The sequence below is a fragment of the Callorhinus ursinus genome, unplaced genomic scaffold (genome assembly GCF_003265705.2).
Source record: "Callorhinus ursinus isolate GAN/ISIS: 27379988/994484 unplaced genomic scaffold, GSC_fseal_2.0 scaffold57, whole genome shotgun sequence".
NCBI classification, from domain to species: Eukaryota; Metazoa; Chordata; class Mammalia; order Carnivora; family Otariidae; genus Callorhinus; species Callorhinus ursinus.
This window is the reverse complement of record NW_027397119.1, coordinates 6,983,407-7,008,422: the sequence shown is the minus strand read 5'-3', so window position 1 is coordinate 7,008,422 and position 25,016 is coordinate 6,983,407. Positions and strand designations below refer to the sequence as shown.

The 25,016-nt window shown below is 41.4% G+C and overlaps 2 protein-coding genes, 1 long non-coding RNA gene and 1 other non-coding gene across 9 annotated transcripts in view; 1 reads left to right on the top strand and 3 right to left on the bottom strand.

The window, feature by feature from the left end:
* The window catches only part of SNRPE (small nuclear ribonucleoprotein polypeptide E), an 89,327-nt gene extending 86,628 nt beyond the window's left edge, over positions 1-2,699 (bottom strand). For 4 of the 6 annotated variants that reach the window (XR_012375784.1, XR_012375785.1, XM_073884460.1 and 1 more), the window contains exons 1-3: positions 2,569-2,699; positions 2,060-2,086; positions 709-771 (exon numbers count right to left, since the gene is read on the bottom strand). Coding sequence is in view for 4 of the 6 variants with exons in the window: in XM_073884460.1 (XP_073740561.1) it covers positions 709-771; positions 2,060-2,086; positions 2,569-2,622 (144 nt within the window). In the remaining 2 variants the exon portion in view is untranslated. The remainder of the gene's footprint in view (positions 1-708; positions 772-2,059; positions 2,087-2,568) is intronic. The other 2 variants (XM_025855251.2, XM_073884461.1) reach the window with 2 other exon arrangements.
* A 145-nt stretch (positions 2,700-2,844) lies between these two features.
* Positions 2,845-25,016, top strand: part of LOC112811253 (uncharacterized) — a 24,564-nt gene continuing 2,392 nt past the window's right edge. The window contains exons 1-2 of the long non-coding RNA XR_003205019.2: positions 2,845-3,295; positions 9,208-9,273. This is a non-coding gene — a long non-coding RNA (uncharacterized lncRNA). The remainder of the gene's footprint in view (positions 3,296-9,207; positions 9,274-25,016) is intronic.
* Positions 11,652-25,016, bottom strand: part of ZC3H11A (zinc finger CCCH-type containing 11A) — a 26,188-nt gene continuing 12,823 nt past the window's right edge. The window contains exons 9-16 of the mRNA XM_025855248.2: positions 24,435-24,533; positions 22,909-22,977; positions 18,256-18,759; positions 17,146-17,225; positions 15,667-15,997; positions 14,501-14,667; positions 14,069-14,136; positions 11,652-13,643 (exon numbers count right to left, since the gene is read on the bottom strand). Of these exons, the coding sequence (XP_025711033.1) occupies positions 13,385-13,643; positions 14,069-14,136; positions 14,501-14,667; positions 15,667-15,997; positions 17,146-17,225; positions 18,256-18,759; positions 22,909-22,977; positions 24,435-24,533 (1,577 nt within the window). The 3' untranslated portion in view covers positions 11,652-13,384. The remainder of the gene's footprint in view (positions 13,644-14,068; positions 14,137-14,500; positions 14,668-15,666; positions 15,998-17,145; positions 17,226-18,255; positions 18,760-22,908; positions 22,978-24,434; positions 24,534-25,016) is intronic.
* LOC112811312 (U6 spliceosomal RNA) lies at positions 15,191-15,293 on the bottom strand. Its single transcript, XR_003205029.1, has one exon. It is a non-coding gene; the product is annotated as a U6 spliceosomal RNA (small nuclear RNA).

The window sequence follows — 25,016 nt, the reverse complement described above, 5'->3', positions numbered from 1 at the left end:
TGTCTGCTTTTGGCTCAGGTCATGATCTCAGTGTCCTGGGATCAAGCCCTATGTCAGGCTCCCTGCTCAGTGGGGAATCTGCTTCTTCCTCTCCCTCTGCTCCTCCTCCCACTTCGGCATTCACGTTCTCTTGCTCTCTCAAATAAGTAAACAAAATCTTAAAACATTATTTAGAGATGGGATGCCTGGGAAGCGCAGTTAGTTGGGCATCTGCCTCTTGGTTTCAGCTCAGGTCACGATCTCACGGTCCTGGGATCAGGCCCCTAGTCTGGCTCTGCAACTCAGACTGAATTTCTCTCTACCTCTCCCTCTGCCCCTCCCCACCTCCCTCTCTCTAAAATACCCCTTCACACACACATTATTTAGGGTATTCTGCTATCCTGAAAATCTTATTTAACTAACTCCACCAAGCTCTATTCAGGTATCACCCAATATAGAACTAATACACCATTAATTTTCACCCCACTCTAATTTTATTTCTTTTGTTCCCTCCTTCAAATACTAACACTGTTATTTAAATAATTTTAAAAAATGAATTTTCCCTCTTTTACGAATGACCCAACCGCCATCAAATAGAACGAGACAAGGATAGTGGCCCTGAAGAACTTTGCTTGGGTTGTTGGGTCTTTGACTTTTTGTACACTGCTCTGGCTGGGCATTTTTGTGAAATCATTTACTGCTATGAGATAAAACATCCTGGGTACTCACAATGATACAGCCCTCTATTCGCATGTTCACTTGCTCATAAAGCCACACCTGAATTCGAGATCTCTGAAAAAAAATTGTTATGTTAAGAAAACAAGTGAACAAAACCCAGTCACTCTGGTCAAACAATAGAGAAATAATGGCTCCTAAAGAAAACCTTAAAAAGTAAAAGCCAAGAATTTTAACTACTTGAATCATATCCAAGAATTGATAACCAAGACTAATTACTTGCCAAGAAACATTCTCAATAAATGCTATATTAGCACTAAGTTAATAATTTTCCTGTGGTCTTGGGACTCAATCATATTTCTTACTGCTTCTCATCTCAATGCATTTAGACTGCAAATTGACAGTGTAGCACAAAGCAGTAATTTCCAATGATCAAGGGCTTCTTTCTTATCTGCTATAGCAAAATCCAGCTTCAAAACAGCTTTCTCTAAGGTTCCTAGCTTCCCTCACATTTAACAACTAGGGGAAGGACCCTCAAATTTGGTGATTAAAAATTACAATGGCTTGGGGCAACTAGCTGGCTCAGTTGGTGAAGCGTGTGACTCTTGATCTTGGGGTTGTGGGTTGGAGTCCCATGTTGGCTGTAGAGATTACTTAAAAAAAAAAACTACAATAGCTTGAAATTAATCTGTTTCCAAATATGTTATCACACACTAAAATTTGTCAGAGTAACAGAAACTACATTTTCTTTCCAAAATAATTTAAATACTTTGCCCTACCACCTCACAATTTGAGTTGCTAAAAATCCCCCCAAAGGAAAGCGGGCTGTCACAACAGCCTCTGAACCTCTCCCTCCCCTCTTCCTTTTTTGGCATCTTTTCTATATTTAAGTCGTCCCCTCCCACCTTACTACCTGGTTTAAAGTCGATAGGATTCTTCTTCCAATGTTTCATCCCAGGAGAAAAAAAGGAGAGAGGTTCCAATGTTCTAACCATAATTACTACCAACAAAAGTACCCAAATACCAGTCATGTCTGCCAGGATTTGTTTTGAAATTAGTGATTTTGGTCTTGCAAATGATGACACAATTCTCTCAATGCTTGGGGTTGACATTTCATTACATTAGAGCTTTCCCTGAGCCCCTTCCCCTCAAATACCCCTTCAATCTCTAGTTTCACTTATTATTAATTTTTTAAAGTAATCTCGACACGCAACGTGGGGCTCGAACTCACTACTCCAAGATCGAGTCACTTGCTCTACCGACTGAGCCGGCCAACCTCCCCAGTTCCACCTATTTTTAACTCTAGAACACGCTGATCAGACAGGATGACACAAATAGCCAAATAAATTCAACTCTTACTTAAAAAGGAATTACAAAACAACAGAGAACAGATTAACTTACGTACATTTTGCAAGTATCTGAAGATGAGATTCTGTACCAATGGTTAAGGGAAAAATACACGCACAGAGTAGACGGTGCCCCCCGACACTGGTCGATTCTACCCCCATCTCGCCCTTGTTTTCTCAACACGAGGTGCGGTGCCCATGCAATGAATAGTGTCCAGCTAGGCACTGGTTAGGGGTTCCCCGAAAGGTTCTGAAGGAATCCCCGCCCACTCTTACTCTCCTGGAATTTCTTGGTGCCGACATCTTCCTCCTCCCCGAGACCGACGACTCCCACTTTCACTCAGTTCCTAATTAAAGCTGTCTTCCTTTCGCTCATCCGCGCCCCTCCTGCATTTCCCACCGCAGGGGTCGGCCCAAGCCCACCTCCCACCCGGTCTTCAACTACCCGCGCTTTCTCCCGGCCACAGGGGCCCCGGGGGCTCATGGGATGTGGGTCTGCACTCCGCTCCCTCAGGCCTGCTCTCGGTCTGCTCCGAACCTCCTAGTCCTGACATCCTGCGTAGGATACGATGGGCTGAACCATCACCTTCTGCACTTTTTGGCCCTGGCCACGGTACGCCATGGTGGAAGCCGACAAAGACCGCGCGCTACCTCAGAAAGCAACTTCCGGAATAAAGAACCGGAAGCGGAAGTGTATGGCGCACGCGAGGCGACCTGGGGCGGCTCCTGGGAAATGCCTCTCTAGCATGGGTGTTGCTTTTCTCTGTGCTCTATATCCCCTGAGGGAAGCCAGAAGGAGGCTGTGCACTTTAGAACGTGAGTCGGTCCTCCAGCGCCACCTGGAGGCAGTCTGGAGGAGGTGCCGAGGGGCTTCGCTTGGGCGGCCGCCTCGAGAAGTGGCGCGGACTCCGGCGCCATCACGGCTCCATTTTATGTGTCGGCTTTAAACAGTCGAGTGGTCACACTGCGTGCCTCTCTCTGTGAGATGGGTTGGTCTAGTGCTTTTCCTAAGGCCTGTTTCCCTGGAATTTAGGCATGATGGGCCGCATCGCCGTCTAGAGGGTATGGTGGCGAGAAGCCCCAGTTCGGGGGGGCCCCCCACACCTGGCCCTCGCAGCCACAGACAATTCGAATTCAAAAGCGAGGCGCTGTGGTTCGCTGTGTAGCCGATTCCACTTCCGTCTCCTTTGTGGGGCTTTACTGTAAGGTGGCGACAGGGCATGGCTAGCGGGGAAGCCCTGAAATCTGATGGCTGGGCCCAAATGCAACTCGCTTACGGTGTGTTTGACCAAGGGGTAAGTTCCTCAGCCTTGCCGTGTCTCGGCTTCGTTGTCACCAAGATGGAGATGACAGGGTCTTTCATCGTGGGGTTGGGGATTTCAGTGAAGGGGTAGCATGTGTGTGGACTCAGCAAGGCCTCCGTGTTGGATGGAACGCGTCGTTTCCAGGGTAACACAGTTGGGAAGGGAGGAGCTGGAATCTGTTAGGTTTTGTCAGTGGCTTGAGGCCTGGCAGAAATGGTATTTGACCAGAATACCCATTTTACAGATGGAGAAACTGAGATCGGAGTTGAAGGGATTCCTCCAAGGGGACAGGGGCAAGTGGCAGTATCATAACTTGCTTAAACTGAGGTCTTCTGTTGAGGATGATATTAATACCTCATAAAAATGTTGACATCAAAGGATATGAAAGTGAGTTTTGAAATATAAAAAGCTAGAAACTGCATGGAATAATTGTTTTAAAAAAAAAGTCCCCCCTCCAATCCCAATAGAGGGTTATGTTGTCCACAAAGTAAACAGGATCAGTTGAATTCCAAGGTGGCATGGATGGAAGAAACTATCATACCTGTCTCATTTCAGATGCAGAGATGCTTAGCTACACTTGCAATTTCCTGTCTCTGAAGTCATGATTCCTAAACTTTTGGGGATTGATCCCTATAACCAGTCATCTGATTATAAAACTCATGAGATTTGTTTTTTCCTTTATTTTTAAAGATTTATTTATGTATTTTAGAAAGAGAGAAAGAGGGAGAGAGAGAATCTCAAGCTGACTCCTGGCTGAGCACAGAGCCTGATGCAGGGGTCTATCTCATGACCCCGAGTTCATGACCTGAGCCAAAATTAAGAGTGGGATGCTTACCTGGCTGAGCCACCCAGGCGCCCTTATTTTTTCTCTTAAGTGATTTTGCTTTTTTACATTTAAATCTTTTTCCATCTAAAATGTTATCCCAGTATATCCTAGAACTGATAGAACTTTATAATATCTAGACAGCTACCCAGTTTTACCATTACCATTTACAAAAAACTATTGTTCCCCATTTAATTTAAAATGCCACATTTATAGGGCGCCTGGGTGGCTCAGTTGGTTAAGCGTCTGCCTTCGGCTCAGGTCATGATCCCGGGGTCCTGGGATTGAGCCCCGCATCTGGCTCCCTGCTCCATGGGAAGCCTGCTTCTCCCTCTCCTGCTTCCCCTGCTTATGTTCCCTCTCTCACTGTGTCTCTCTCTGTCAAATAAATAAATAAAATCTTAAATAATTTTTTTAAAAAATAAAATGCCACATTTATAATATACAAGTGTATGTATATATGTATAGTTTATATTTTGCCCAGTTGATCTTTGTGTATTTCCAGTGTCACTCTTGTAAGTACTGTATGATTTTCCTTATTTGGTAGGACTGTAGAAGTCGATAGAACTTTCTTAGCTGTTCTTATTTTAGAATTATCTAATTAAAAGAATCCTTCTGGTATTTTTACTATGATTACATTAAACTTGAGAAAAACTTAGAATCAATTTTTTTAAACTACCTTATGTCTATTTGTTCAAATTTCCCTTTGAGTCTTTGGGAATTTTTCAGTTTTCTTTAGTTTTTAGTTTCTTCTTGCTAGTTTATCGAGTTTAATCATAAACATTGCCTCTTTCTTCTTAACAACTGTCTTTTTCTCAATTGTATGCTCTCGCTGGTTTTTAGAAGAAAAAGTGATAAATTCAATTATGTAAAAATCACATAAAGTTTTGGGTGACTAAAACACCACCACAGTAAGCAGAGTCAAAGATCAGGGAGAAGTATGTTTGTACCACGTCAAACAGAAATGGCTAATTTTACTAGTATATAAAGAGCTTTAAAAAAATGCTTTTCTCATCTCTATTGCTGTGAAAGAAATATTTCAAAACTTGGTAGTTTAAAACAACAACTATTTTGTTATAATTCATGATTTTGTGAGTCAAGAATTTGGGCAGCTCTCAGTTGGGCAATTTGTTTTTGCTCCAGAAGGCATATTTAAGGGTTTGGGGTGTGTGTGTGTGTGTGTGTGTGTGTGTGTGTGTGTGTGTGTGTGTGTAAAGCTGGCCTCACTTGGCTCCATCTCCACGTCTGTGCAGCCTCAGGGCCTCACACCTGGTCTGTCTTGCAGAGTAGGATGCTTTCTTTCTGTTTTTTAAAGAGAGAGTGTGAGCGCATGCCTGTTGGGGTGGGGGGCAGAGGGAGAGGGAGAGAGAGAATCTTAAGAGAGAGAATCCACCCAGTGTGGAGCCAATGAGGTGGTGGTGGTGGGGGGCTCAGTCTCATGATCCTGAGATCATGACCTGAGTCGAAATCAAGAGTTAGATGCTTAACCAACTGAGCTACCCAGGCACCCCTAGGATGACTTTCTTAAATGGTGGCCCAGACCTCCAAAAAACCAAAGCTGAAGCCAACAGTACCTTTTAAAGGCCAGGCTTGGAACGAGTATACAGTTCACATCTCAGGCCAGATTCAAATGCTGGAAAAATAGAGCCCACCTCTGTTAAAGATTAAAGAATTTGCAGCCAGAAACTGACACAAAGATCCAAAATAAAAATTGGCAATGGAGGTGGGTGAACAATCAGTTTATAGTAAAGGAAATATAGGTGGTCTTCCAACATATGAAAAGATGCCCAACTTCACTCATTATGAGGCATGCATGTTAAACTACACTGAGAAGCCATAGACAAAGATCAAAGAGTGGTGGAAATATAAATTATTAAGCTGCACTATTAGATATTTAAACCTACAGGTAAACTTACATGTGTGATATAATGTAATCATTGCAGCATTGTTTAAAATAACAAGGCAGTGGGCGCCTGGGTGGCTCAGTCTATCAATCATCTGCCTTCGGCTCAGGTCATGATCCCAGGGTCCTAAGATAGAGTTCCGCATCCCGCTCCCTGCTCAGTGGGGAGTCTGCTTCTCCCTCTGCCCCTCCCCCCGCTCATGTTCTCTCTCTCACTCGAATAAATAAAATCTTAAAAAAAAATCATAAGAGAAAATAAAATTTACAGTGTACTGTACATATATTCATTGAAAAAAACCTGAGTATAGGCTAGCCAGGCTGGGAGGGGACAGGGTCGTGGCAGGCCTGGCCCCAGTATAGTGCTGTTCTGTAGCCTGGAGGCTTTGGTTTAGCAGGGGCAGCCCCCAGGTGGGCCTGTGGGCTGTGACAAGGGCCTGGATGCACAGTACATCTGCCCCAGTGGCCTGGAGGTATACCACAGGCCCGTGGCCATGGGCAGCTGCAGCCACACGTGAGTTCACTGGCCTCTGGGAGCCCAGTGCTCAGAGAACTCAGGGATCAGGGCTCCCTATGCAGTGCCATCCCACCCCTTTGGGCTTTTGTCTCAGCCCACCCTCCTGCCCACCAACCTTTGGCACTCAACTTGATCACCCTGTAGGCACACAGGGCGACCTACTGCCCTGCCGGGTCCTGGGGCTTCCAGGGGCTGCTGAGGGCCTCAGAGGCCTCCCGAGAATTTAGAGGGTGGCAGACTTGACGCCTGCATCAGTTGCCTTCTGTTGGGTCCCTTGAAGACTGGGTTGGGCATTTGTAGATAAATGCCTTGTGGCTTTTGCTGTCAACTCTTTAAAAAAAAAATCCATATATGAGTGGATCTGTGTAGTTCAGACTGGTGTTGTTCAAGGGTCAACTGTATCACCAGTTCCATAAATTCATTAGGTAGTGGAAGGTACTATGAAACTAGTTTCTCTTTTTAAATTACAACTAATCATAACATTCTTGCAAAATTTGAGATTTTCATGACACTCCCAGAGGTGTCTGTAAAATAGCTTAATTAAGATAGTAATCTTAATTAAGAATGACTGGTCCAGGGGTGCCTGGGTGGCTCAGTCGTTAAGCGTCTGCCTTTGGCTCAGGTCATGATCCCAGGGTCCTGGGATCGAGCCCCGCATCGGGCTCCCTGCTCCGTGGGAAGCCTGCTTCTCCCTCTCCCACTCCCCCTTCTTGTGTTCCCTCTCTCGCTGTGTCTCTCTCTGTCAAATAAATAAAATCTTAAAAAAAAAAAAATCACTGGTCCAAAGAGATATACCGAGTGGCGCCTGGCCGGCTCATTCAGTGGAACGTGCAACTCTTGATCTTGGGGTTGTGAGTTTGAGCCCCAGCTGGGTGTATGTAGAGATTACTTAAAAATAAAATTTTTAAAAAACAACAACAAATACCAAAGAGATGCACCCTAAGAAAAGAGTCAGTTCCGGGCCTCCTAAATACTGAAGAACATCCTTCCTCTTAGCTGGAAGTTCCTTCCATCTCACGGCTTGCTGAATATTATTGATAAGCATTCCAAAGAATGGGGTTGCAAAGACAGGGCAGTCTAGCAAAGATCGGCAGCCGCTGACATGGGTATATGGGCCAAGAGCTTTTTCATTCATTCAGCAAATGTTTATTGAATGCCTTTTGTTGTGGGCTGAAGTGTGCTCCCTGAAACGCATATGTTGAAGCTCTAACCCCCCAGCATCTCAGAATGTGACTGTAGTTGGAGATAGGCCCTTAAAGAGGTAATTAAGGTTAAATGAAATCATATGGGTGGGCCCTAATCCAAGACAGCTGGTGTCCGTCGAGACATTAAAATACAGACATGTACACGTAGAGGAAAGACCACATGAGGACAGAGAAGGTGGCACCTGCAAACCATAGAGAAGCCTCAGAAAAAAATTTTCAAACACCTTGTCTTGGACTTCAAACCTCCAGAACTGAGAGAAATTTCTGTTGCTTAAACCATCCAGTCTGTGGTATTTTGTTACGATACTAGGTATTGAGAATATATAGGTCAGTAAGAATCTCTGTCTCAAGTTTCTGTTCTGCTGAGGAGGATGGACAGGTAAACAATTTTAAAAATGTTGGAGGTAAACAAATAGCGTATGCCTGGTGGATGGACACCAAACCCCAATTTGGGGAGAGGAAGAATAGAGTGTTGGGAGAGTAGCCTGGAGGCCATAGGATGTGTAGGAGTTAGCCAAAAGAAGAGACTTCTAGGGAGAAAGACAGCGTTAACAAAGGCAAAGGGCTGGAGAGAGATTAGTGTTCAAGGGAAGTGGACGGCTTGGTTTTACTGGAGTGGAGAGCATCAAGGGTGAGGCAGGAGGCTGGGAGGACAGGGCCTTGCATGCCATGCTAAGGGACCTGAATATAATTGTGGAGGGAGAGGGAAAGATTGGAAGACTTTTCAAAGCAGTGACTCAGATTTGCATTTAAAATCTTTGATTAAAAGATCAGTTTACACTTCAGCCAAGAATGGTTGACAGCAAATTGAGAGCAAGAATAAGACAAAGCAGAGCCTGAGAAAGTAGCAATGGGATGGTCAGAGGTCACTGTAAACAAACCTTACCTGCTGTGTTGGCCTTGTTAGTAGCTCACACCATCTACTTTGCTAGGCAAGCTACACAAAACTCCAGCTCTGGCACCTCAAGGAAGCCTTTCCTGACCAGTCTCAAACAGACTTCTCATTCCCTCTATAGCATCATCTACTTATGCTTGCACCTACTTCATTCCTGATACCTTTTTTTTTTAAGATTTATTTATTTGACACACAGAGATAGCGAGAGACAGAGAGAGAGCACAAGCAGGGGGAGCGGCAGGCAGAGGGAGAAGCAGGCTTACTGCATGAGCAGGGAGCCCGATGTGGGGCTCGATCCCAGGACCCTGGGATCATGACCTGAGCTGAAGGCAGTGGTTTAACCAACTGAGCCACCCAGGTGCCCCCTGATACCTTTCTCTTAAAAGTACTTCCTCTATTTCTTGGGCAGGGGTTTGCATCATACTCCTCTCCCTGGTGACAGTAGTGTTAAGTGATGGTTAGAATTTAGGTTCTATTTTGAGTCTCTTCAAGGGGCGGGAGTCCAAAATACTTTGTGGCAGTTATGCTGATGTGTTAATTTCACGTTCCCTTGTTTTTCTAAGCTCGGCCACCCTCCTTGAGATCCCCAACCCAAAGAAGGGACCTCCTTCACCGTATACACCTGTCAGGTAAGGATTCCTTCCATTTTGCTTCACTCTTCCCTTGAAATTTCTCGTTTCTAGTCTTCTTGATCCAGCCAATTCCCTATTTCACTTATTCAACAAACAAGAGGCTATTTGAATATTTTTTTCTTCTCTTTCTTCAGAATCTGACTGGCTCTGCTTACCCTTACTCTTAACTCTGCAGGCTGTTGTCTTACTCCTGAGGACAAACCAGACATGGGGCCAAAGACCCAAAAAACCCAGGGACAGGCAATGCCAAGTTTGAATCCACTGCTTCTTGCTCATCACCATAGATTCAGCCTCTGTAACACCTTAGCAGTTAAATGCAACCTGAGTACTTTCCTCTTAGGCTCCCAGGAAATCTGTGACTCCTTAATTTTTGCTGATTCTTTGCTCATTTTATTGTAAAATGTTAAGAAAATGGTCAAGATCAAAAATTTTCTTTATGCTCATGCCCTTAACATCATTTTGCAAATTCAATTAAGTTGAAGCACAGTTTGGAGAATAAGTTATTAATGCAGTCTGATGTGTGGGTTGTGGGAACTTGCAAAGATTTTCAAGCAGCTTCCTAAAATCAGATTTAAGAAATAAAGAGCTCTTGAAAGTCAGTAGATCAAACCCAGTTGCACATAGGAATATACTTTCTAAAGCAGTGATCTTCCAGTGTAGCATAGCATGTTGTTTAAATATTGGACAGCAACTGGAGACCACCCATTTCCTGTTGCTAAACTGACAAAAAGCAATCCATTTTTTAAAAAATTTTTAATATTATTTTATTGAGTATGCATTATTGATATTATGGAGTAGATAATTCTTTGAGAGATATGTGCATGAATTTGTATCAACTCTGGCACCATTCTTTTGAAGATTTATTTATTTGAGAGAGTGAGAATGAGAGAGAGAGTACATGAGAGGGGGGAGGGTCAGAGGGAGAAGCAGGGTCCTTGCTGAGCAGGGAGCCCGATGTGGGACTCGATCCCGGAACTCCGGGATCATGACCTGAGCCGAAGGCAGTCGCTTAACCAACTGAGCCACCCACGCGCCCAAAAAGCAATCCATTTTAAAGAATTGCCGAAATATTCCAGCAAAATGAGGCCACAATTTTAGAAAAGTAACACTGTACTTTGATCAACATAGATTAAGCTTTATTTCTGAAACAGTATTAGTTATCAATCTAACTCTATGGTGGTTTCAAAGATTGGAGAGGTGAAAAACTCTGTTTTGGTCATCTGAGAGGACCTATTGGGATTTGAAGTTAAGGTCAGAACTTTAGGGATCATTTATCTTGAGACAAAAACATGAGTCACAAACTATCTTGAAACTTCGGCTGTGGCCAAACTGCAACACATTTGGACCCTTTTTTTTTTTTTAAAAAGATTATTTGTCAGAGAAAGAGCACAAGCAGAGGGAGAAGCAGGCTCCCTGCTGAGCAAGGGGCCTGATGCGGGACTTGATCCCAGGGTTCTGGGATCATTGCCTGAGCTGAAGGCAGATGCTTAACTGACTGAGCCACCCCGGGGTCCCCATTTGGGCCCTCTTCTGTTAAAACTGAAAACCATCATCACTTAAAACCCAATACAGAATGTTTCTGATTTTTTTTTTAAAGATTATTTTAGAGAGAGGGCGTGCACACACAAGTGTGCACGAAGGGGGTTGGGGCAAAGGGAGAGAATCTCAAGCAGACTCCCTTGCTAACAGGGGAGCCAGACACCCAGAAGCCCCCAATCTGTTTTTGTGAAAAGTTGAACTTATTAGGAAAAAAATCTATGTTGTTGGTTGCTAACAAATTTATGTGTATTCCCTTAAAAACTGGCATACTACTTAACACTTGGGACTTCTCTGAAATTTTTTATATGACTTCATGCTTCAAAGTTCTTAAATGAATCCATCTATGATCACTTCTAAATCCTCTTTCCTTTAAAAAAATTAAATGGCATTGGGGTCCCCAGGTGGCTCAATCGTCAAACGTCCAACTCTTGATTTCCGCTCAGGTCTTGATCTCAGGGTCGTGAGATCAAGCCCTGCATCGGGCTCCGTGCTCAATGGGAATATGCTTGGGATTCTCTCTCCCCCTCTGCCCATCTCCCCACTGGTGTGCACATGCCCTCTAAAATAAAAAAATGAATCTTTAAAAAATTAATGGCATTACCTGAGTTAACAATGATAAAATCCTCCCCATTTAATGTTAGTTCTTTCCTAAAGTATATGTGGCTAAAACAGCATACTTCTGGGTAAGTTTGGCAATACGTCCTTGTGAGAAGTTTCTAAAGCCACACAGCATCTGTGAAATTGGAGCATTTACAAAAGAGGCCAACAACATTCTGACTGGACCCCCCCCATTGAGGCAGATCCTAGGCTGAAGTGATGTATGACCACTTAACTCATTAAGTCCAGACTTTCCTACACCAGTTTTATTTAAAACACAAATAAGTATTTCTCTTTCTTGTAATGGCAAATGGTTCAAATAATGCTGAACATGAATCATTGACTAATACAAGGACTTTAAATATGAAACAAAATTATTTTTAAAAAAGAAAAAGAATAAAGGTTATATACAAAAGGGACCTGGAATCTTTAAGCTGATTCCAAAAATGAAATGAGTAGAAAATCTGTGGTGAAACCAGAACATTCCACCCCTGCTTTGGAGAAGGGCTATTATACAACATTCAGTCAGCTGAAGATGGATTGGTAGAGAGGTGTCTGTACATAAATTTCAAGTCATTTTTGCTTGTGTGCAGAATCATCCAGATCTTCCCAAGACTGAATGGGCAGTCCTGTGGCTTTCTTCCTTTTCCATATTCCCAACAAGGCTACATGAGGTTCAACTCTTGATGAGCCGCTTACAACAGCAGTTCCTTAGGAGCCAACACGACAGGTGGATCAGATTTCCCTATGAGGAACAAAACTGGCCACCTACAGCAAAGTATCAAAACGGACAAGTCCTTTTTTCCTCTTCCTTCTGATTATGTACAATAGGTCTCCTTTCAAGACTCGTATCCCCATCATACTTGTTCCTTCACAAGTCTAAACCTTGAGGTGATATGCAGGAGACTGACATCAAGAAAAGAGAATTCAATTCAGACATGAAGAAAACTGGAAGGTATACAATACACCCCCAGAGCGTCTCGGTCATCCCTGCTACAGTACCATTGGGTGGGCTGCTCCAGTCCACAGATAAATATCGGCAGCTTGGAGGAGCTCATTTTTTCCCCTCTGGTGGTTAAAGGGCACCAAATAAATAACTGGGCAAGAGGAGTTTGCTGGGAGAGTTAGAAATAAAAAATTAACCAATTTTAATCCCTGTGAGAATTCAATGCCAGTAGGAGGCAAGTACTGAAGAAGAGAAAGGACAACTTTCATGCTAAAAAAAGAATTCCTCTAATCATTATGTCACCATCTCTTATTAAGAATCCAGGGAATCCCAGAAATAGAAAATTAGTTTCAGAGGACCCCTGAGGCACTTTAAAGCCTTAAAAAATTACAGTAATAATAAATTAGCTATTGCTCTTCAGAGGCTGACAGAGCAGCAGAAGCATGGAAATCAGGTTGAAAAGTTATGTCCAGATTACAAGCTTCCAGAGCTGCTCAGCCTTCTCTAAAGCTTAGTTGAATCTCCAAATACCTTTAAAAAGACATACAATTTAACGCAGACAGAGTGGATCTTTTGTTTAGTGGTAGTGTGAAATTTGGTCCTCACTGGCAGCAGCTGGTCTTCATCCTTTTCAAACTCAGGTTACATTAATAAGTACATTAAGACAATACATAAAAGAAATACTACAGCAAAGAGGAAAAAAGCCCAAACTGACAAACACCTCAAGGAGTCACTAAGTTCTCTTGCACCCTTTGACTTGGTTCTCCCTCTCAGTTTTTCTGTGGGGAGGTGTAAGAACATTTTTCTCATAGATGCTAAACCATGGTATCGAATGGACAAAATGGTTATCAAGGGACTTTAAGAATCTGACCCCAAGGAATCCAGGACACATACAGGTAATTCAGAGGTATACGTCTGATTGGGGGCAAATTCTAGACTAAAGAAATGATCATCTTGGGTAAATGTTATAATAGATGAAACTAAGTCCAGTTTTTGTTTTTTTTTTTTTTAAATGTTCTACTGCCTTCAGCTATCAATCATCTCTGATAGCTCAAGCAGAAGGTCATCTTCATCCTTCCCAGGATCCAAGTCGATCTCAGCTTCTAATTTGCCTCCTGAAATCTCCCATATTAGTTTCTCAAAATCATCCTCCACAGAAAGCGGGGGCTTTCCTGTTGAGGTGGAGCTGAGTCGGCGAGTTTTCGTGGCCATCTGAGATGAAGAAGGGCCAGATACTTCTGGTGGGGAGGAATCTGAAGAGGACTGGGTTGGAGGCAGCACAAGACTGCAAGGGAAAAAACCCAAAAGATTATTAGAAAACTGCCCTTTGTTAATGGTTGAATGAATGGTCTGACGTTGGGTCTCAGGAACACAAAGAGTTATTTCTGATTAACAACATAACACAGAATTTTTTTACTGATTTGGCGAGGCATTTTCACCCGTTTAAAGCACAATTCAGACAGATATTGAAAACACTGCAAAAATAATGCAATCAACATATAAACAGTGGCACCAAACGAGAACAGCAACCCTGGATGCATATGTTTTCTTGTAATTAATTGGAAGTTTAGCAGATTTAAGTTCGCTATTAAGTTGGTCTGAGTGGCTAAGTTGGACATGTTTGAAGATTTATTTAGCAGTGTCATTCTCTAGAGCACATAAATAATAATAGTGGCCTAAAGTTTGGTTAAGAAGAATTGCAAGGTTTACCTGTCTCTAGGTTTTTCCATCTCAGGCACAGTGACTGACCTGTCCTCAGAAAGGAGTGGGACAACCGCCTACAAAAGTCAAAGGAAGGTTAACTCAGTGGGAGTCAGGCTTTTTTTATTTGAGCATATTCATTTACTTTGCCACTTTCTTAGAACCATGGTTATCATTCTTTAAGCCTGGGAATCTGAGAATAAATAATCCAAAGGCTGAGTGTAGAAATAAAGTATCTTGCCACCCAAGAATTAGCTTAAAAAAAAAAAAATTTCCATTCTGCCACTCCAAAAATGTCTGTGAATGTAGAATACAGTAACAACCTAAACAACTAAAATGCTTCGGAAATGGCAAAAGTAGCACACAGAGCTAGCAGAGTGACTCTTTCCTGCTTTCCTCCCACAGGGACCAAAGCACCATTTAGCTGGATCTACTTCTTACCACAGCTGCTTTTTTGGTGGGGCTTTCCTGTAGGACACTGCTTGAGCTGAGTGGCTTCACAGCTGCAATGACAGCAGGGTGGGCCTCCACTGCCTTGCGTTTGGGAGCCAATTTGGGGGATGAGACAACTTTAACCACAGATGGCTTCACATTGACTTTGGGTTTAGCTACAAGGGACAGAAAACATCTGATTAATAGTTAGAATAATTCCTCTTTTACATGGAGAGTAACTTTAGATATCAAAATTCCTTCACAATACTAGAAATATCATACACGCCCCCAAAGTGAAAATAACCCATAAACAATGTGCACTACAATGTGGTCATAATGTAGATGTATACTCAATTCCTTTCACTGGCTCTTGAATTCGCTACTGTTCTTCCATTCCCTGGTGTTTTCCTTCTTCAAAACCAGAGGAAAGATGCATCACAGAGAGCTTTTATTCCCCCCCGATATATAATTGACATATAACATTCTATTAGTGTTGGGTATACAACATAATGACTTAATATTTGTACATATTGTGACTATATGATTGCCACAGTAAGTCTAGTTAATCCATTACCATACACAGTTACAATTGTTTTGTGTGAGCACTTCTAAGATCTACTCTCCTAGCAACTTTCAAATACGTAATATAGTACTGTTAACTACAGTCACCATGCTATGTTACGTCCCCATGACTTAGTTAAAAATACGGAATGCTTCCTAAATTTGTGTGTCATCCTTGCACAGGGGCCATCCTAATCCTCTCTGGAGCATTCCGATTGTAGTATATGTGCTGCCAAAGCAACCTTTCGACAAAGCTTTTTATTTTTTTTACTTTTATTTTTGAAAGATTTTATTTCTTTGAGTGAGCGAGCAGGGGGAGGGGGAGAGAGAGAGGGAGAAACAGACTCCCCACTAAGCAGGGAGCCCGTGACCTGAGCCTAAGGCTTACTTGACTAAGCCACACAGGTGCCCCTAGACAAAGCTTTTTAAACAGCAATTTTAAATTCTGAGAAAGGAGCTTTGTCTTTTTAAGTAGAATTATCACAAATATTACTTTCCACCTGTGTGAAAAGTACACAACACAAATGGAATTTAACTTAATTGTTGCTAGGGAGTTACTGGAAACTTGGTAATTTTCAAATCCTAAAGTAAGATACACTAGAAAAACCACTCACCTTTACCCCTTTTTTCCAAGGTCTGTGCTGCACATTTCACATTCAGTATTGAGTCTCCAATGCCTGAGGTTTCTACCTCTGCCTTTTGGGATGGCTTTGTGGGAAGCCGCTTGGTCAGGTGCCGTGTGAGGCCTGGCACTGTAGTGAGCACCGGCTTCTCTGCTATCTGAGTATTGTAAGAGTCTACGTCTCCCCGGAGGGGTGTCAAAACTGATTTTTCCTTCTGTGAGGTGCCCCTCTCCAGCTGTTTCTGCATGTGCTTCTCTCTCATGGTCTCACACCTCTTGACTTGAATTTTGGTGATGCCAATTCCTGTGGTCTCTTCTGAAGCCTGTGGGCAAATTTAAATGACAGATTTAAAATTTCATACCTCTAACAATCTGTACGATAATTATTATTTGTAAGTTACCAGGCTTTATAGCTCAATTAAAACCACCACCACCACCACCGAGAAAAAACTTGGGGTGCCTGACTGGCTCAGTTGGTAGAGCAAGTGACTCTTGATCTCGAGGTTGTGAGTTCGAGCGCCATGCTGAATGTAGAGGTTACTTAAAAAATAAAATCTTAAAAACAAAACAAAAACTTGTTTAAAAGAAAAAAGTACACCTGAAACTAATATAAATATATCAAAACTAATATAAATATGTCAATTTCATCTCGATTAAGAAAATCTTGTTTAAGTTACTGGGCTGACATCCATGTCAAGCAGAGTTTAACACGACCCAGTACACCAGAGCTTTTGCTCTTTGATATTAAATAGAAAATACCAAGCTAAAGATGAAAAGTTAAAGATATATGGAACAATGAAAACCCCAATTTTATAGGCTTAGACAATCATGACCCTAAGTCAAATACAAATGCCTCCTAAATAATCAGACACTTGCACAAGGATTTATGGACAAGGATGTTCATTACCTTAACTGTGTAAAACAAAATATAAATGTCCAGAAGCAGACTATATTGATGTAATAGAACATTATGTCATGGTCAGTAAAAACAAACATCCTGAAGAATTATGAATATAGTAAAATTAAAGCAGGCTGCAAAATGATACACTACAGAGTTCTCAATTACTTTCTACACACGAGTTAAACAATGAACAAGTTCACATACATATGTACATAAATAAAAGGCTTGAGAAAAACCCATGAAAAAAGCTAATGGTTGTTATGTCTGGGTTGCAGAATTATAGCGTTTTTAATTCTTAAAAAAAAAAAAAGTCCCCAAGTTTTGTAAAATAAGTGCCATTATGCTTAGCTTCAAAAACGTTAAATGGCCAAATTAAAAAAGACAACTTTAAGGGGGCAGAGAACACTATTATAAACAGAAGTACAGAAAATGCTCATAGAATAGTATAAGCATAATGAAAGACTGTTTGAAGCGTTAAAAATTTATTATGCTATAACTAAAAGGCACATTTTATCATTCATCTGGCCTTTGCTTGCCATGAACAAAAGTATGAAATGATCTTAAACTCACCTCTTTAGCCTCTGTTCTAATAACACTGCTCTGGGAAGCAACGTCACTTCCTTCTTGAAGTTTCTTCTCTTCTTTTACACCTATGTTCACATTAAACGCATCATTAATTATTTCATTTAGGTTGCAACTTCAGGAACAGTTTAAGTAAAATTTTTCTTTTTTTTTATTTATTTTTTATTTATTTTTTAAAGATTTTATTTATTTATTCATGAAAGACAGAGAGAGAGAGAGGCAGAGGGAGAAGCAGGCTCCCAAGGAGCAGGGAGCGCGACGCGGGACTCGATCCCAGGACGCTGGGATCATGACCTGAGCCGAAGGCAGACGCTCAACCATCTGAGCCACCCAGGCGCCCTAAGTAAAATTTTTCTTAATGAAAATAAAGATAAGATAGGACAAATAAAATTGTAGATGAAGCCCATTCACCCTCATGAAGTTTCAAAATGCACCTTAAAATATCAAAGGTCTATATAGCACTCCTGTAAAGAAAGAGCTTAACTTCATTTGATCCAGTGGTTTTCAAAGTTATCTGAGTAAAGTTCTCACAGAACTATGAAAATCCTGTGGAATACTGCCCTTTGAAATATGATCTGGGGAAGTGGGTTCCATGGTGTAATGGTTAGCACTCTGGACCCTGAAATATGATCTGGGGAAATGGTACTACAGACCGAACTGTGGTGTTTTTTTGGTTTTGTTTTGTTTTTTAAAATTTATTTGACAGAGGGAGACACAGTGAGAGAGGGAACACAAGCAGGGGGAGTAGAAGACGGAGAAGCAGGCTTCCCACGGAGCAGGAACCCAATGCGGGGCTCGATCCCAGGACCCTGGGATCATGACCTGAGCCGAAGGCAGACGCTCAACGACTGAGCCACCCAGGCTCCCCATTACTTTATTTTTTTTTTAAGATTTTATTTATTTATTTGACAGAGACAGCGAGAGCAGGAACACAAGCAGGGGGAGTGGGAGAGGGAGAAGCAGGCTTCCCACGGAGCAGGGAGCCCGATGTGGGGCTCGATCCCAGGACCCTGGGATCATGACCTGAGCCCAAGGGAGACACTTAACAGCTTAACGACTGAGCCACCCAGGTGCCCCCAGACCAAACTGTGGTGTTACCTGGTTTTTTTGTGATTCGGAGAAGCCGCCTTGCCCCTGGGGCAGCCTCAAGCTGAGGCTGGGAGCTGGTGCTGCTCTCAGAGCTCTGCTGTACCCGCAGTGCCTTCTCCTGTTTAATTTCCTCCAGTGTCTTGATGTGCACCTCCTGCATAGACTTTGTTCTACCTGCGGGCTCCTCTGATTGTCCTTTGCTGGTAACTATAGGTGGCAGAACCACTGTTTTTTTAATTTCACTATCTGTCTTTAGCTTGATGCAAGTTACATCCTTTTTGCTTTTTTGCCTCTCTGCTTCCTGCTGCCGATGTTTCTTTTCAGCCAGGACCTCAGAGAAAGTTTTGATTCGGATAGTGGACGGGCTTCTTGTTCCTAAAGTAGAATCATCAACTTTTGAAGGTCCTTCTGTCTTGAGTTTAGGTTGCAATTCTCCACGTTTCTGACTAGCTTTTTCAAGAAGAATTTCTTCTAATGTCTTCACATGGATCTCACCAACTTTAGTGACTCTCTCTGTTTGCACGGGGGGGGGGGGGGCAAAAAACAAGTCACTGTATTTAGCATTCACCTCTTAACAACTTATGCTCTATTAGAGTCCTAATAGAGTGGTATCATGTAGGCAGGTAATTAAAATGATCAAAGTATATTAGTTTCAATTTCACTTTTAAAATACTGCACGTTTCAGGTAGTGGCCCTCAATGAAAACTCTTAGGTGGCAAAAATTACTGATTTGTTGGAGTTCTATTCAGAAGCTTATTCCTGAAGAATCTCAAAGCCATTTATTAGTTGGAGACACCTGTCATTATAAATCTTAACAAAATGGCAATAAGTTAATTCTTCCATTCATTTATAACAGGTGCTGGACACTGTGCTAGAAATATAATGATAAGCAAAACACAATCTCTGCCCACATGTAGTTTACAGTATGGTAATAGTAACTTCGTGGGTTTTTTTTTTTTTTTAAGTAAGCTCTAAGCCCAATGGGGCTTGAACTCATGATCCTGAGATCAAGAGCTACACTGCATGCCCTACTGAGCCAGCCAGGCACCCCAATAATGATAACTTTGATAAAGGAAGTATAATACTATGTAGGAGGAAGAACCCCAACCTTTGTCTAGAATTGGTTAAGGGAAGCTTTTCAGAGGAAGTAATGTTTAAGTGATATTTGAAGGATGAATAGGAGGTAAAACAGAGACAGAAGATGGGAAAGGCCCAAAGATTGGCACGCCACTGAAGTGCTATTTTTAATGATATGTTAGTCATTCTACATCTGTTTAAAGTACAAATTTCACATTTGACAGATATGCTTGTCGTCATTACTGAAAGGCTAAAAGAAATAGTGAAGTAATGTGGGAAAAACAAAAATATGGAGATTGTACACAGGTGTTTGATAACTGAAGGACAGTTTTGTTTTTTAAGATTTTATTTATTTGTGAGAGAGAGAGAGAGGGAGAGAGCACGAGCAGGGTGGAGGGGCAGTGGGAGAGGGAGAAGCCGGGAGTCTGCCCCAGGGCTCGATCCCAGGACCCTGAGATCACGACCTGAGCTGAAGGCAGACGCTTAACCGACTGAGCCACCCAGGTGCCCCTGAATGACAACTTTTAATGAAAGATCCAAAACAAAAAATATTCTTTAACAACCTTAAACACATCATGTTTGGTTTCACCTCATTTTTTGAACATGCTGTCCCTTCTACAGAGAGTATGCCCTACTGGTCGCATTCTCTTGCTGCCTAGTTTTAACTGAGTTCGGTTTAGAACCTGACACCTGCCAATCTAGTTTATTTCTCTGATCACAGCACTGCAACTACCTGCATTTCCAGCCATACTAGATACTTCATGAAAACGGACTATATGTAGTTATCTGAAATATTTTAGTATAGTACCTGTATATAGGAAACACTCAAACAGATACTGAATTACTTGCTTAGGCTTTTTAAATAAAAATTCTTCCATTTAAAGATGGTAGTCTGATCTCAAAATTTCCACTCCAAGGAAGTGCGTGAATGGTGACATGAAGATCTTGTTTCCCCACTCTACCAAAATTTTATCAAAACAATAGAGAAGACATTAAAAATAGAATAAACCCACAACAGTAGTGGAAAACAAGGCTGCTATTGGCACAGCATAAATCGAGGGATTTCTGAGATAAGACAGCAGCTATCTGAATTTATAGAAAAACAGAAAAAGAACAAATGAAACTGTAGGAGTGAGATCTGTTCTTCCCAGCAGAGCCAAAGAAAACTGCCAAACTCGTAGGAAAAGAACAGTGGGTAGAAATGTAAGGATGGCCTATAGAGCAGCAGGACCAGTCATGACTTTCTCCTGGAACTGCTCCCTGAAAAGAGGAGAATCTGCTGGGGAGGGGAGCAAGTTAGGTTGGGGCTGGAGGGAGAACAACAACAAATGCTAAGCAGAAAAAGAAGAGGGGAGAAGAGGAAAAAGGAGAGTTAGGGAAGGAAAGAAACTTTCTTACTGTGGCAATGGTATGGGCCCCTAGCCTTCCAGCCTGCAACCCACACAAGCTGACTTTTAGCATGCCCTCCCCGCCTCAGGCAGCCCTCACTCGTGTCTCCCAGTCTGGAGAGAGGACCACTTGGGAATAAGACCTTTAGAACCTCCAAAGGAAGCCCAAGAGCTATGAAAAAACCACAACATTAAAAGTGGATCAAAACAGGGCGCTTGGGTGGCTCAGTCGTTAAGCGTCTGCCTTCGGCTCAGGTCATGATCCCAGGATCCTGGGATCGAGTCCCACATCGGACTCCCTGCTCTGCGGGAAGCCTGCTTCTCCCTCTCCCACTCCCCCTGCTTGTGTTCCTACTCTCACTATGTCTTTCTCTGTCAAATAAATAAATAAAATCTTAAAAAAAAAAAATAAAAGTGGACCAAAACAAACAGAAGTGATGGAGATGACAAGATAATACACTTTTTTTTTTTTTTTAAAGATTCCAATTAGAAACTCCAGGGCAGCCCGAAATCAGGCTGTGAAACAGGGAGAAACCAGAGAACAAAAAAAAAGTCTTAGAAGATAAAAACACAGGTGCACAAATAAATCCCACCAAAGGAACTGAATACTAAAAAACCAGCCATCTAGAAGAGGCTTGGCAAACTATAGCTGATGGGCCCAATGTGGCCATGGCCGCACAGTGGAGTAGCTGTGGAGACTGCACCACCTAAAATATTTACTATCTGACCTTTCAGAGAAAAAGTCTGTCAATTCCTGACCTAGATAATAAAGCCAAGCAAAGACCATAGAAGGTGAAACAAAAATCAAAACCAAAGAAACAAACAAAAAGCCAAGGAGCGGAGAGCATGAAGGCAAGGTTAGAAGACACGTGAAGCCTATGTCCTGAAATTCCAGCCTCTGTCTGGTATGAAAGCCACAGAAAAACCAAAAGAAGAGTGGGAAGACATACTCAGAGAAATGAGAGGAATGTTTTCTAGAACTAAGTCCTCAGATTTGAAGGGCCCACTGAACACTGGGCTGAATCAACCAAAAGTGCCATGTTTAGACCTACTGTACTAAAGTCCCAGCACAGCAGGGAGGAATAAAGAGAAAATTATAAAAGTTTCTGAAGAATAAACCCAGGTTCTTTACAAAAGAGTACGAATGTTTAACATCAGACTCTCTTTTTATGATGCTGTTAAAAATCTTAATATAGGACAAAAAAGAAAAGCACAGGCTAACACCATTCATAAACATAGACATAAAAATTAAAAAGCATAGATATAAAAATTAAAAAGCATCAAACTGAGGGGTGCAAGGCTGGTTCAGTCAAAAGAGTGAGGTACAAAAGAGCAGGATGGCTGGAGTACAGGTTCATTTTACTATTCTTTAAACTGTATACATATATACACTAAGTGGTTAGATCTTGCAACTTAAAAGGTTTAAAAATTAAGAGTACAGGAAGAGTACAGAATATAGAGAAGAAAATTATTTTGGTGTATTTTCTGCAGTGTTTTTCTAAGGCATATATTTTTATCTTTACAAAACTGAAATCATACATACGGATGTTATTTCTGAGAGAAAGTTCTATAATAAGAAAATAAACTTCATCACCCCCACAAAATAAGATTCTTACCCTAAATCTAAAGGTCAAAAGCAATGTGTTCTTTTGTAACCTTTTTTCATTCAATATAATGTGAGAAGTTTTTCAAATCATGACTGTTCAAAATATGACTCATGACAATAATTATTTTTGTACATAACTACCTTAGTTGAATTTTTGTCGGGTATTTAGGTAGTTTCTAGCTTCTTACTACTAATGCTATGTTGAACTGATCATTTCGCCATCTTTTAAGAGAATTCATGGGGCGTCTCACTGGCTCAGTCAGTTAAGCGTCTGCCTTCCGCACAGGTCATGATATCCGGGTCCTGGGACTGAGTCCTATGTTAGACTTCCTACTCAGCAGAGAGTCTGCTTCTCTCGCTCTCTCCAGCCCCCCTCTCCCCCTCTCCACTACTAGTTCTCTCTCTCAAATCTTAAAAAAAAATTCATACTAGTGAGTCATCAATTACTTAAAAAAAAACAAAACAAAACAAATAAAATCACAAAAGACACAAGCCCTAACCTAACTGCAACAGGAAAATAAATCAGAGAAAAGGTAAAGATTGTTGAAGCAAGGAAAAAAATATTAGAAGCTGGTCTTAGGGTTTACCTACCTGCTGCCTCCTCACTGTTGGGACCAGCTGACATGCCTAATCGCTCCTTCAGAGACTTGGAAACATGAACTGTAAAAAATATGTATTTTAAAAACCAAAAGTTGAACAGAGACCTTTTTTTTTTTTTCAAAGTTCACAAATTAGGTTTATGTTTGTCTTCTAATGCAAATACTTAAAGAAGAAATCTCTTAAGGTCTTAAAATTTTTCTTTTCCACAGAACAAGACCTATGTGAATCATGGATTCCCTAGAGCACTTTGGAAGGCTTTAAAAAAATAATCTTTTTTTAGATCTGAAAAGCAGAAACTTGAATTCAGGGAAATAATTTTGTTATTGTACAAACTTCTATAATCTTAGGCCCCAAGTCTATTTAAAATGTGCTTTTTATTTATGAAAATTTTTAATATGATCAATAGGCAAGGAGAAAAAGGTTATGACTGCAAAGAAAAAGAGTAACTTGTTTGCTCTGAGAGGCCAAGAAAGACCCTAAACAAAAACATCTACTCATTAAAGTCTCTTCAGCTAGAGGAAAAGTGGAAGTTTCTCATCTTCAAAAGAAGTTAAAACTAAACACAATAAAAAGGAAAAAACCCCACCTATTCTTTCAGTAATTAACACCAATGTTTCACTGCCAAGTCATAAAAGGAAAACAAAGTCCAACCTTGACTTCTTTCTATAAATAGAACTTCAACCAGGTAATCATTCTAACTCCCAAATATCTCTCAATTTAGTCCACATCTGTCCATACCAACTTTTAGAACACTAAATCTACGCCACTAACTCCTCTCGTTTAGATTATTTTATTAACAGCCTGCTAACTCATATCCTGGACAGCACACTTGTCCCCTTCTAATCTTTCTCCATATTTTAGGCAGGATGATGGTTCTAAAATGCAAATCTGAGCTTTTGATCCTTGTTCATAACCTTCCCATGGTTTGCTACTAAGTCCAAACTCTCTACCATGGCTTAAAAGGCTCCATATGATCCACTTCCTTCCTCCTCTCCAGTCAATATGCTCTTTACCCCCAATTCTGTTTCAACCATACTCAGTCCCTTGAGTATATCCTGCTTTCTTAGCTCTGTGCTTTCTCTGCCTCAGCATAGCCTCTGGTCCTTCAACTTCACCTGCCTAATTCCTAACTCATGTTTCAGGTCTGCTTCAACATAATTTGCCCTGGGAACCCTTCCCTGACAGATGGTAAAAGAAGTGCCCTTCCTGTGTGCTCCGATAACACTGTGTACTCTTTCCATCACAGAATTTATCACAATATATATAAGCACTCCTATCTGCCATTATACTATAAGCTCCTGAGGACTGTGATGGTATTTATTTTATCCAGTGGCATCTCCCTAAAATCTAGCACTAGAATAAATACTCAAATGTTTGTTGAATAATACAAACACAAGATAATCTAATTTACCTGAACAAAAAAGAATGACGAACCATACCTGTTAACATTACAAGAAACAAGTGTCATGATTACTTACACACACACACACACACAGAGTATATTAGAACAAAGGTACCTTTCTTTGGTGCTTTGTCAGTGTTAGTTTCTGTAGCTTCCACTTTCTTCCCCAACCTCTGTGCAAGGCTACGCTTTAATGGAGGATCACTGTCACCACCTACGAACGGAGAGAACTTAGTTCAAGAGTTCAAATCAGTCTTCAACAAGGTTAAGAAATACAAGCAAAACAGACAACGCACAATGTCAGTTTTCTGCATTTTATATAGTGTGTTCATTCACTAGTGTCCTTACAGAACTCAATGTTAGAGAATAAAAATGTCCCAGAAAAAATAAGGGCCAAAAAGTAGAATGCACAAATCAACATCTATCAAATAATTGACTAAAACTACAAATGGAGAATGATAAGCCCCAAGTAAAGCCAAAATTCAGAAAATAGGAATATGTGAAAAAAACTTCATATACAAAAAACATCTTAAATGGCCACTTGCTAAATTCTAGGGGTATCTGTGGTTAAATGCACCCGGAATGTTCCTGGTGGACAGGACAGGAATCATTATATTTTCCTGTGACATGAAAACTTGGAAGAACAAACAGCCCCCTCTCTTCAATTGTAGATAAGAGATCTAAGGTTATGAAAAAT